Consider the following 12876-nt stretch of genomic DNA (forward strand, 5'->3'; position numbering starts at 1 on the left):
TGAAAAAAAAAAAAAAGGAATCTTTCTCCATGTGCACAGGACCACTTCCGAAGATTCCTTTGGGAAAGTACAGACATCATTGTACTACAGTGCCTGGTGTAATTGCTAAAACTAGAAATTTAAGTTTTACCAACTTACTTGCAAACAAGGGATTTCATAAATATACGAGTATAATCCTTTTAGATTCAAATTTGCCTTTTAAGTTAAACATGATAAGCAACTCTAACTTAGTGAGAAATAGTGATTTTGAATGTCTAGTTGGCCTATTTCAACTCAAAAACCAACAAAGTTTTCAGTTTTCTAACGGTAATTCTGATAATAACATCACAGGATATTAGACTAGTAAGAATTCTTAACATAGGTGTGGGACCACTATCAAAATGTGATGATGAAATAGACATTGCTATTTGGAGTAATATATCAGACTCCACTACCTGATCCTCATTTTATTTTTTTCAATGTAAACTTTGTGTCACATTTCAGAGTATTCACATAAACTTGGCACAGTAGTGCATGCCTGTAGGCCCAGCTACTCAGGATGCTGAGCCTGAGGTGGCAGGATCACTTGAACCCAGGAATTAGGAGTCCAGCCTGGGCAACATAGCAAGATCCTTGTCTCAAAAAAAAAAAGACTATTCACATAATTTCAATAATGATAATGGAAGTTTTTGGTATACTTTAAAGAAGAATCTCTTCATGTTTCTGGTAATGGGCCTGATGTTTGGACCCTATTTTAACATAAAAACAATAGGCTTAAGAGCTTAGTTTTCATTTGCATTGAATTTTTGGGTTTCATTTTAGTACAGAAATGATGAGGATCCAAAGATGCTCCTATGATTATTTTGTTTTTCATTTTTATTTCACATAGTCAAGTCTTTGATATAAAAGATTCAGAAAGGGACTAGATCTTAGAACACTTCAAAGAGCTGTCTTGCCTTCCTCAGTCTTATAGGCCAGTTATATATGACCATTTTTTTAAAATGTTAAAACTATGGTTCGAGCAGAATAATTAAAAAGTGAAAAGCCACTACCAGAGTTATGCTAGGTTTATTGTCAGAATTTTTTATATTTTTAAGATTTGACCACTTCATCAAGTTCATCTGGTCCTAGAGTTTCTGGCTCACCTTGTCATCATAGTGATTCTAATTCTTCTGAGAAACACATGTCACGAGCCTCTCAAAGAGAAGGTAGGTTAAAAGTTGGATTTTATAATCTTGTAACAACAGATTCTGCCAATCTGATTAATTATTGATTGATTAAAATCAACTTTATGGTTTTGATCCATAAAAATAAAAGCAATGGAGATGAGGTGATTTAATCCCTCAGTCATCATCTTCAAAAAGCTAACCGAGAGTCTCTGGGGTTGAATATCTTGAGTTAAATCTTTTTTTTTTTTTTTTTTTTTTAGTAGAGACGGGGTTTCACCGTGTTCGCCAGGATGGTCTCGATCTCCTGACCTCGTGATCCGCCCGTCTCGGCCTCCCAAAGTGCTGGGATTACAGGCTTGAGCCACCGCGCCCGGCCTAGTTAAATCTTAATGGAATATGAGTTTTGGTTTTATTAGCTGGACTTAGTTTGGTCTAGTTTGGAGAGCAAGTAGTTCAGAAATGTAGATTTCAATCAAGATTGTTGTGAAAATTAAATGAGATTATGCATGTGAAAGTTCTGTATAAATATAAGGCATGAATTTTCAGGTAATTGTGAAAGTCACCTGGCTACCCTCAGACTTTTTGCTCTGCCATTTCTTTGTGCAATGCCTGACAGCTTCAAAGGGTTTGTAGGATAAAGATACCATCTGGCTCCACTCTGTATTTCCCAGTTTTTTCCTAGCCATTCTGGCAGAACTAGGTGCTGTGCCCTATACCTTCCACCCCCCAATTGAAATGGTTTCTACCTATACAAATTCCACATACTATTCCTCTTCATACTAATCCACATCTAAGCTCTTACATTATTTATTGTTTGTTCTTCTCTTCGTGAACTGAGTATTAACAGCCAGATATGGCTTTTTTTGTTTTTTGTCATTTTGAGTCACTTTTGGAAATAGAGATTTCTCTACCTTGGTATTTTGGGCAGAGACTGAATCTCAGGCTTCTAATTTGTGTTTTCACTGGGTAGCTTTGCCTGGAAGATGCTGGTTATCTTGCATGGCTACTTATGTCAGTAGAATGGTTTAAGAGCTCTTTCTAACCTAACCTATGGCCTATCCACTTGCCTCTGGATATTGAAGTCTGTGATATTTCACTTTAAGGTTAAAGGCTCCTCATCTTAAATGTAAAGATTTATGCCCAGAAGTATAACATTTTTCCTTTGATTTGTAACACAAACATCTTTTGCAGATTCTTCCTGTTCTCCTTCTCCTTGTGCTATGGGAAACAAGTCAAGGCTTCTAATAATCATTGAGAAAAATCTTTATTGATTGACTACACCATCCACAAGAAAAAGAAACTTAATTTAAGAAGAAAAGAATAGTTAACATGCTTGCTTGTTATTGACCAGTGGTAAACACACAAACACAAATATACAGCAGTTCTATGCCACAGAGAGTTGAGAATGAGGGAAGAGATGATATATGAGAAGGCTGGAAAGAAGAGGAAAATGAGAGGGTGGAAAGAGAGGGAAAACATGGGAGAAGGTGGGGCTTATAGGTGAAGTTGCTCTAAATGTTGGAAATCCTGCATCTTCAGATGTCAGAGTATGTTAACACCATCCTTTGGCAGATATAACAGCTGTATAGAGCAGAGGCTTTCAAATACATTTCAGCATTAGAACTCTATTTGTGACATGAAATCTGCTGTGGATTCTTAGAGATGTAGCACAAATAAAATCAAAGTAGCTCTGGTTCAAGAAAAATTAGGGAGGCTCTTGACCCTCCAGTCTTCCTCACCCCATCTCCACCTTAGCTCACACGTGGTTTCCCACTTTTGCCAGCTCCTGAGGAACCCCAAGGGGCACAGTTAGCAAACCACCTACTTAGAATGCATTTTTTGTCTGCTTTTATTATAGGTTTTCCAAATTAATTCTTAAGCGTTTTTCTCTAAAATTGTTAAAGTTCAATCACATGTGAAATAGTCATTTCAGTAGAGTTTTGTTATAGCAGTGTAATTGAGAGCTTCACAGGTTTCTGTTAATGATGTAGTAATCTAAAGGGAATCTTTAAAAAGAAGTTAACACATCTTCTTGACAAGCAATTCACAAAGGATCTGACAGAGGGAGCTCATTACCTTCAAAGTAACTCCTTCTGCAGTCAGAGAAGTGTTGAAATATTTCTCTTGCTATTAAGTTTCTAAGTTGCTTCCTTACAGTGTCTATGAAAGTGGTTTTTCATGCACCTGAAGGACATAACACACTCCCATTAGTAACAGTGCCTTACTCCAGCAGTCATTTTCACTGGGAGTTAGGCAGAAGGAAATGATGAGGCATAGTAGAATCACCAGGAAGATGTATGATTGGCAATGTCTCCCGTCCCTTGTTTTGACATGCCTTTATGTGAGGTGTCCTTCCTCACCTCCAAAATTTGTTTTGTTTATAGTGTTGTTGTTGCGGGGGCATAATTCCTGATCTTTTTATTTGCTTAAAGGCAATTCTCGTGGCTTCCAGGTATTTCCTTCTCTGGACCAGAAAGCACCAGGTCCAATAAGATGAGAATTGTTACCTTTTACCTTTCTAGAGTCCTTTCATGTCACATAACTTTGGTTCTTACTTAAATAAAGAGCTTTCTGAGATGTAAGAACCCCTAGTCAGCTTCTATGCCTTAGCCTTAGGTCGGCGATGATTACTGCTGTGGGAACTTGGATTCTTTCGTTCTATTTATACCATTTCCCCACACCTTCACCCTGCCAAAACTCACACACCATACACTGGGGAGTACCATGCTCTTTAACATATGGTAGCATAAGGGGCAGACTAAGGAATGATGGCATGGGAGGTGGCTGCCAGAAATAAAAGCTTTGATGAACTGCCTTAGTTTTTTGATAATACAAATTCCACATCCTCCTTTTCTTGTATCTCAGGAGTTTCACCACGAAACAGTCTTGAAGTCGTAACCCCTGAAGTTCTTGGTGAGAGTGACCACGGAAACTGCATCACATCCTTACAGCTGCACCCAAAAGGCTGGGCCACTCTTCTTCGGTGCTCAAGCAACAGTGATGATGAGGAGGTACAGGCAGCAGCACTCCACCTTCAACAGGGCTCATTGGACAAATTGCCATTGCCGTGTGTGCAGACCTTAGGCCGATCACTGACTGCAGTCTCTGCCTTCAAGGGCATACTGCTAGAGATCCTGCTTCTCGACTCTCCTTTTTCTGTCCTCTCTTGCTTCATATGGTATCATTATCCCTTCCAAACTCTTCTTATTCCTCTCCTGCTGGAGTTGAACAAGGTGGGACGTACTTTAAAGGCCAGCATCAGCTCAGATTTTGCCCAGCTTCTTAAATCTTGCCTCCTTCATCTCACCCCCCCGCAAAAAAAAAAAAAAAAAAAAAAAAACCCTTGTATAATAAACATAGGTCTGAAATGTTTCAGCTAAGCTGGCTAAATGTGAGATTTTACTAAGCCAATTGAGTATCATAATTTTCTTTTTTTAAAAACCAGGGGAAACTCTGGGAAAGGAAGGGACTATACTGATGACTAGGGGGAAAGGTGTTAAATGACTTTATGATTCTCATCACTCTGGAAAGCAAGAGTCTTCCAAGGATCTCACTGGTCCTAGAGGCCACAACTGAAAGGAGAGAAGAGAAGAGCCTTTGAATTGTGTAGGGGAAGAGGTAAGATACTCTAGGGCTTGGATGTACTCCAGGAATTTTTAAAATATCAACATTGTTGTTGCCCTTAGAAAAGAGAATGTATTACTACAGAAGTCACAGGCAGCCTCAGGGAACAAAAGGCTTTAAAGCATCATAACACAGAATAACCTTAGCTTATGAAGATAATAAAGTACGGGGCCTACAAGTTTTGTTAGTTGGGAGGGGGATAGCATTATTCTGAGTGATTTCTTGTAACAATTCTGTGGCTTTGGCAATCTGTTGAGCTTTTTAAAAATAAGGAATATCTGTAGAACTATTTGGGCTCTGTAACCTTGGTTTGTCTCCCTTCTCTCCCCCTAGTGTACTTGTGTCTATGAATTCCAAGAAGGAGCTCCAGTGCGACCTGTCTCACCTCGCTGTTCTCTACGACTGACTCATTACATTGAAGAAGCCAATGTAGGCAGGGGTTACATCAAAGAACTTTGCTTCAGCCCCGATGGGCGAATGATTTCTTCCCCACATGGCTATGGGATTCGTTTGTTGGGATTTGACAAACAGTGCAGTGAACTTGTTGACTGCTTGCCCAAAGAAGCCAGTCCCTTGCGGGTGATCCGTTCTCTGTACTCTCATAATGATGTGGTACTGACAACAAAGTTCTCTCCAACACATTGTCAGATTGCCTCAGGGTGCCTTAGTGGACGGGTTTCTTTGTATCAGCCAAAGTTTTAGGCACAACTTACATCAAATAAGGAACTCTTCTGGTGTTTGACTTAGGAATTACTTCAATTTAGATGAAGTATTTTCTTTTTAGAAGATCTTATAAGTTTGGGTCAAGATCCTGGTTCTTATGGGTCCATGAACACACTTGTGACCTTAGTACTTGGTCATCCAGCATCATACAGGCATCTCCAAGTTAGACTCTATGCAGCATCATCTTTTTCAGCATTCCTCTGCTCCTGCTGATCTGTGCCACTGAACTCCAGTTCTTCTGGTCATTTTGCATGGTAGCTCTTGTCAAGTTCCTTTCTTCCTCACTATTTCTCTCTTTTCCTCTCCCTGTCCCTCTCTTTCTTTGTGTTGATTTTGGTGTCAATTTTGTGGAATTTGGCAGGAGTTTTGATTGGAGTAGGAGAAACCCATGACATTAGAATTGAATAAAACCTAGAAACTGGATATTGGCATATTGGTTGTTGAAAAAGAAATTTCATCTTCACTTATGAGTATACTTGGTCTTTTAAAGTTGCTGTTATGTTTATCCATATTGAGCACAGATAATGGCATTATTCTTATAATTGTTAAGATAATCTTGCAACAAAATGTCTTTTAAGTTTCCTGTTAAAATTATAAAAAGATTTTCATGGCGAGAGGGATTTTATTGTGAAATTCTAGAAGCAAATATTACCACCTCTCTTTGTAATTTACTTTACTTGTATGAATTTAACATCTCTAGCATGTATCCTTACTTGATATTTTGTTCCTATCAACAGCATTAGAAAGGAAAGGAGACAGAATGGGCTTTAGTTATTTCTATTGCACAGAAAAGGATTTTTAAAATTAGATTAGTACAATATTTGGTCATAGAGTGATAAGAACAATGTGACTTAGATTTTCTGTATTTCATCTGCCAGATTATTTGAATCACACAGGATGATGTGTTAACAGTATTGGGGTGGAAGAGGAATTAAGAGTAGAGGTAGGGGTTTACTCATTTTTCTTCCCTGAGCCAGGTGTCACAAGCCAACTCTGTCACCATTAGTGAGGGGAGAGTTGCAGTCCTCTTCAAACTGTTACCATAAGTATGGTAGTCAGTGACTTGGATATCAAGACTAAGTGCTGATATGAAGACTTGCCTTGTGTTTTCTTATGAAATACATAAGTATAAAGCAGGACTCAAGCACAAGGCTGACTGTTCTTCTTTGAATAACAGCTTTCTTGCAGTCTCCTCCACATGGGTGGCACTGTGTTTAGAAGGGATTACCAAAGGCTGGAGCAATTTAAGCTATGCACTAGCCTTGCCCTCTTAGGTTGCATTCTCTCTAGGCCACTGGTTCTCAAACATTAGGGTGTATTGTACCCATTACAGAGCTTGTGAAAAATGCAGAAACCTGAGCCTGACCTTATGAGATTCTGATTCAGCCAGGGGGAAGACAGGAATTTGCGTTTTTCATAGGAACCTCAAGTAATCTTTATTCTGAGGGTCTCTGGATTGCAGGTTGAAAAACATAACCTTAATTAGCAGTAAATTCTTCTCTACCTGGCCAGGCACGGTGGCTTATGCCTGTAATCCCAGCACTTTGGGAAGCCGAGGCGGGTAGATCACGAGGTCAGGAGTTCGAGACCAGCCTGACCAACATGGTGACCCCATCTCTACTGAAAATACAAAAATTAGCCGGGCGTGGCGGCATACACCTATAATCCCAGCTACCGAGGAGGCTGAGGCAAGAGAATCGCTTGAACCTGGGAGGTGGAGGTTGCAGTGAGCCAAGATTGCGCCACTGCACTCCAGCCTGGGCAACAGAGTGAGACTCGTCTCAAAAAAAAAAAAAAAAAATTATTCTCTACCCATTTGGTGCTTAAGACAATTCCCAGAAACTGTTTTCATTATTTAATAAACAATAACAGTAAATGAAAGTAATTTTAGAGGTGGAAAATAACTTAGAATGGAATCATTTGCATTAATTGACAAATGAGAGAAGTGACGTGACTTGCCTAAGGTCATCCCACAAAGTTAGTGGCAGAGTTGGGACTTGAATTCCAGTCTTCTAATTCCTTGCTCAGGGCAATTTCTACTGTGTTATGCTGTCTGTTAGAAACAATGACTTATGGACATTTTGTCTTTAAGTTGTATTATTGTTAATACCCTTAAACTGGCCAATAGATTTTAAAAAGGCAGGCATGGGAGTAGAAGCTGAGACTTCTAGCCATAAGAAGAAAAGTATTTTAAATCTTACATAAATGTTTAAACAACCCAAAATACATGAATAAAAATGACATTTCTTTGTAGGACCTACCAACTAACTATTCACACACATTTATAGAGGTTAAAAGGATCTTGGCTCTAAAACAAATTTTTGAAATTAGATCATTTTACCATGGATGTTAACAAAACCGGAAATTTTTTATCATTGAGAAAGTTACCACAAAAGCACAGTAAATACATAGACTTGCCATACATTTTGTAAAAAACACATTTTTTAAAGAAAATAGGGATGGGCACGGTGGCTCACGTCTGTAATCCCAGCACTTTGGGAGGCCAAGGTGGGAGGATCGCTTGAGTCCAGGAGTTCCAGACCAGTCTGGGCAACATGGCAAAACCCCGTCTCTACCCAAAATACAAAAATTAGATGGGCATGTTGGTAAACGCCTATAGTCCCAGCTACTCAGGAGGCTGAGGTGGGAGGATGGTTTGAGCCTGGGAGGCGGAAGCTGCAGTGAGCCCAGATTGCACTATTGCACTCCACCGTGGGCCCAGACCCTGTCTCAAAAAATAAAAATAGGCTGGGCATGGTGGCTCATGCCTGTAATCCCAGCACTTTGGGAGGCTGGGGTGGGTGGATCACTTGAGGTCAGGAGTTTGAGAACAGCCTGGCCAACATGGTGAAACCCTGTCTCTACCAAAAATACAAAAATCATAGCCAAGCGTGGTGGCGGGCGCCTGTAATCCCAGCTACTCAGAAGGCTGAGGCAGGAGAATCGCATGAACCTGGGAGGCAGAGGTTGCAGTGAGCCGAGATGGCACCACTGCACTCTAGCCTGGTCAACAGAGCAAGACTCTGCCTCAAAAAAAAAAAAAAAAAATAGATAAAATAAAATTAGTTTTGGAGGTGAAAACACCCAAACTATGTTTTTTTTTTTTTTTTTTTTTTTTTTTTTTTTTTTTTTGAGACGGAGTCTCACGCTGTTGCCCAGGCTGGAGTGCAGTGGCGCGATCTCGGCTCACTGCAAGCTCCGCCTCCCGGGTTCCCGCCGTTCTCCTGCCTCAGCCTCCTGAGTAGCTGGGACTACAGGCGCCCGCCACCGCGCCCGGCTAATTTTTTGTATTTTTAGTAGAGACGGGGTTTCACTGTGGTCTCGATCTCCTGACCTTGTGATCCGCCCGCCTCGGCCTCCCAAAGTGCTGGGATTACAGGCTTGAGCCACCGCGCCCGGCCCAAACTATGTTATTATTTAAAAATAACCTACCAAGTACAGTGGTCATATTGATATTCAAAAGAAATTTCATAAATTGTATCAACTCTGGAAAGAGTTCCATATCAGATGCTAGACCAGCAAAGTTGCCCAACTCAAAATTCAGCCAATGATTCTTTAACTACTATAGAGAGTACCTGTCATGTGTCAAATAATGTACAGACTTCACTACTAACCCTCACAAAAACTTGCAGGGTAGGTGGAATGAGCCCCAGTTTACTTTGGAGGGAATAGTGGGTCAGAAAGATTAAATGACTTGCCTTAAGTCATGGAGTAGGCAGTGAGAGGCAGCACTGGGATTCAAACCCAGGTTTGTTTCTTTTTCCAAAGCCTGTGCTTACTGCTTTACCATTGTGCTCTTTAATTTGTAAAGTACGGTAAGCCTGCCTGTTATTTGTTTAGTATCTTCTGGAAGTATTTTTTTTTTTTTTAATTATAGAGCTAGCTTACCATTTGTATCATGTAAAAAAAAACTGTAAGATTAACAGTTTCCATGAGACTATCATAAACTCAGGGCACACATTCTGGCCATTCCTAACTAAAAAACTTCAAGCAGAATAAGCAGCTGTAAAATAGAAAAAAAAAAATGAAGGATAAATGGCCTTGTGAAAAAAACAGAGCCACACAGATGAGAATTAAAAATTAACAGCCAGCAAACTCAAAAGAACCTTTGTCCTCCCTGAGGTATGGGGACGATCAAAAAGTTATCAAGGAATATTAATCAAGGAATTAAACGGCATCAGGAATGCTATAGTATTGGAGGAAATTACTTAACATTTCAAAGCCCCATTTCACTTGAGTGTAAAATCTAATCTGATGTTTTTTACTCTGAATTTTATTCAGTTTTATTCATAATTTATAATTGGTAATGTAGTATAATTGTTAGTAAATGTAGTACAAATTGTGCTCCTGTTTTAAAAAGTTTTCTGCAGAACAGTGCATTTATGGCAATGCTATGTTTAATGAGTTAGGGACATCAAATATATAGTAGTTCCTTATTTTCAGTTGTGAAAATGAAATGGCTAAAGCAGAAGAGACATCTATTTTAGTCTTTTAAAAATGTGTGTGGGTGGTCTTTTTTCCTCAGAGGCCCAAAGCACATGTACATTTTGTTATTTCTCCTTGCTATATTCCTGAGACTATACTAAAAATTTTAAGAAAAGGAACAAGAAAAAGGTAATTCATGTGTTCCCCACTCCTGTGTCTAGAACCAAGATCACATTATATCATTGTTAAAATTGTGTTATCTAGAAAGTGCAATATAGGGAAAACACTCTGAGAATCTTTTAAAAGCCTAGTGTTTCCCTTATTTGTCAGAATATGTGGTACTGGCATCCATAAGTATCTGTTAAACTTGTATTTAGCAGGACAAATAGTGTGATACTTATACTGATGACAATCATCCCCATTTAATGACCAGCAGTCACTGAGTGCTGTGAAAATTCACTCAGTGATACCCCGTGTTGGTCTTGAAGGAAACCGTACATATTAATTTTTGGATAGCTAATGTATATCTCTTAAGTGCCAAAATTAAAAACTTGTAATTATTTTTGATGTGAGTATTTTAGGTATGTTAGTATACCTTCCTGCCTTCTTCTTAAACATCATGCTCAGTATAATTCACATTTTCATAATGAAAAGTTGAAGTTATATTCATAATGTATTATTATAAGTATCCAGCTCTGATGTATGTAAAACACTTCGTAAAATGTAAAGGGCTATAACAAATATGCTATAAAGTGATTCTCTCAGCCCTGAGGTATACAGAATCATTTGCCTCAGACTGCTGTTGGATTTAAAAATTTTTTAAATATCTGCTAAGTAATTTGCTATGTCTCCTCCCACACTATCAATATGCCTGCCTCTAACAGGCTCCCCACTTTCTTCTAATATGCTGTTATGAGCTTGGACTTGAGATAACTGTGCCTGTCCAGAGTGTCTACAGTAAGAGCTGGAAAAACTCTGGGGGGCACACGTCTTTGAGACAGCTCTTTTGGTTGCTTTCCACTTTTCTGAAAGGTTCCCAGTAACCTTCTAGATAATAGAAACTCCCAGTTAAAGCCCAGGCCACCAATTTTTTTTAGTTGCAACTAAGTAAGATATACTACAAACTAAGGATGCTGCTAGATTAAGGAATAAACAGCAATGTACCAAAGTACAGCAAAGCAACAACAAAGGCTCTGTATTTGCAGAGGGGTCTATCATGCTTTTAAGAAAAAAGAAGAAGAGTACAGGAAAAAAATTCAGATAGACAAAAGAGTATTTTGGATGCCATTAAACTTTTTCAATAACCATAAAAACATAGGCTTAAATTATCAAATATTGTTACAAAGACACAGTTTTATCTCATTATAGAATAAGATTATACTGAAATTTATATTCTAGAAATGATTCTAAATCATGTCCTAAGAATTTCTCCCAAATGTTAATGGAAATTACTATCAAAAGGAAAATCTCAAAGTTACCATTATGCTGCTCTCTTTAGTTGTAAATGAACTAGAGATAAAGATATGGGTTTTATCAAAAGCCCCAAGGAATATATCTCACATACACCTCCTATATGTATGTGTATATAAATGCCATTATAAATGAAAATGTCACCCAGAGATAATAAAATAATTTTTGAAGTTTAAATCTGGTCCAAAGTCTTTAAAATAGGTAGAATTTTCAGCTTTCTTAAGTTTCTCCCTCATTTAGATGTCATGGTTTTTACATTAAAGGGTGAATATTTGAATTTTCTTTTAAATTTCACTGCATCTTCAATTGCCCAACTGTGTTTTCTGATAAATTTTAGATTCACATTTTTAGGAAATTTGGAGTATTCTAGATAATATACTAGATAACCAGAGTTTTCTCAGTAGGTTCTGAGGTGTTTTAAGTTCCTATGCTAGACTGTAAGCTCCTTGAGGGCAGACTGTTTTATTTATTCTTGTATTCTCAGTGCCTGGTACAGGACTTGACACATAGTAGTTATTCAATAAATATTTGTTGAATTAATCAAATGAACCTTCACCATGTGTGGCTTCAAGCTCTCATGAAGCCAGCAGAATGCAGTGTGCAGATTATTCAGTAATAGATGAATCCATCATTTATTATTATAATTAACAGACTATATTCATCAGGGTAAGATTTGTTCTAACCATAAGCAACCAAACATTTCTCATTGACGTGGCAAACTGCAAGTTAAGACTCAGTTTTTCATTCCACAAACATTTGAATAGCTATTATATGCCTAGTTTAGTACTGGGAACTCAAGGGACAAAGATAACTATCGTCTTGTATTCCATAGCTGTCGCTGAAAGAGACTTCTGTTCAGGGCTGGCTTTAAAGGGGTTGCACATGTGCAGTTACATAGTGCCCCATACTTAGAAAGGTTCCATGTAGGCCGGGTGCAGTGGCTCACGCCTGTAATCCCAGCACTTTGGGAAGCCGAGGCAGGAAGATCGCTTGAGCCCGGGAGTTTGAGACCAGCCTGGGGAATATAATGAGACCCCATTTCTACAAAAAATGAACGCACAATTAGCCAGGCATGGTGGCATGCACCTATACTCCCAGCTACTTGGGAAACTGAGGTGGGAGGATCACCTGAGCCCAGGAAGTTGAGACTGCAGTAAGCTGAGAGCACATCACTGCGCTCCAGCCTGGGCAACAGAGTGAGACTGAGATTGTCTGGAAAAAAAAAAAAAAAAAAAAAAGTTGAAAGGCCTCATGCTTACTTTAATGGTCTGCTATAGCCATCTTGAAATTCTCAACTTTTTGAACAAAGGCACTGCATTTTTATTTTGTACTGTGCTCACAAGTTATGTAGCTGGTCCTACCTAGATGTAATCATTTTGACATGATGGGTACAAAATAATAAAAGAATTATAGTATCTTTCACTTACCTTCTAATAAAGATATTCACATTCATTGAGAATTAGCTATAAAATGTATAATTTAGTAA

General features: G+C 38.6%; 1 protein-coding gene across 2 annotated transcripts in view; it reads left to right on the top strand.

The window, feature by feature from the left end:
* Positions 1-5918, top strand: part of LOC105477169 (DDB1 and CUL4 associated factor 10) — a 65917-nt gene extending 59999 nt beyond the window's left edge. For both annotated transcript variants that reach the window (XM_011733545.3, XM_011733546.3), the window contains 3 exons: positions 1077-1187; positions 4014-4159; positions 5106-5918. In XM_011733545.3, the coding sequence (XP_011731847.1) occupies positions 1077-1187; positions 4014-4159; positions 5106-5474 (626 nt within the window). In that variant the 3' untranslated portion in view covers positions 5475-5918. The remainder of the gene's footprint in view (positions 1-1076; positions 1188-4013; positions 4160-5105) is intronic.
* The last annotated feature ends 6958 nt before the right edge of the window (positions 5919-12876 follow it).

Source organism: Macaca nemestrina, chromosome 14 (assembly GCF_043159975.1).
Source record: "Macaca nemestrina isolate mMacNem1 chromosome 14, mMacNem.hap1, whole genome shotgun sequence".
Classification (NCBI taxonomy): Eukaryota; Metazoa; Chordata; class Mammalia; order Primates; family Cercopithecidae; genus Macaca; species Macaca nemestrina.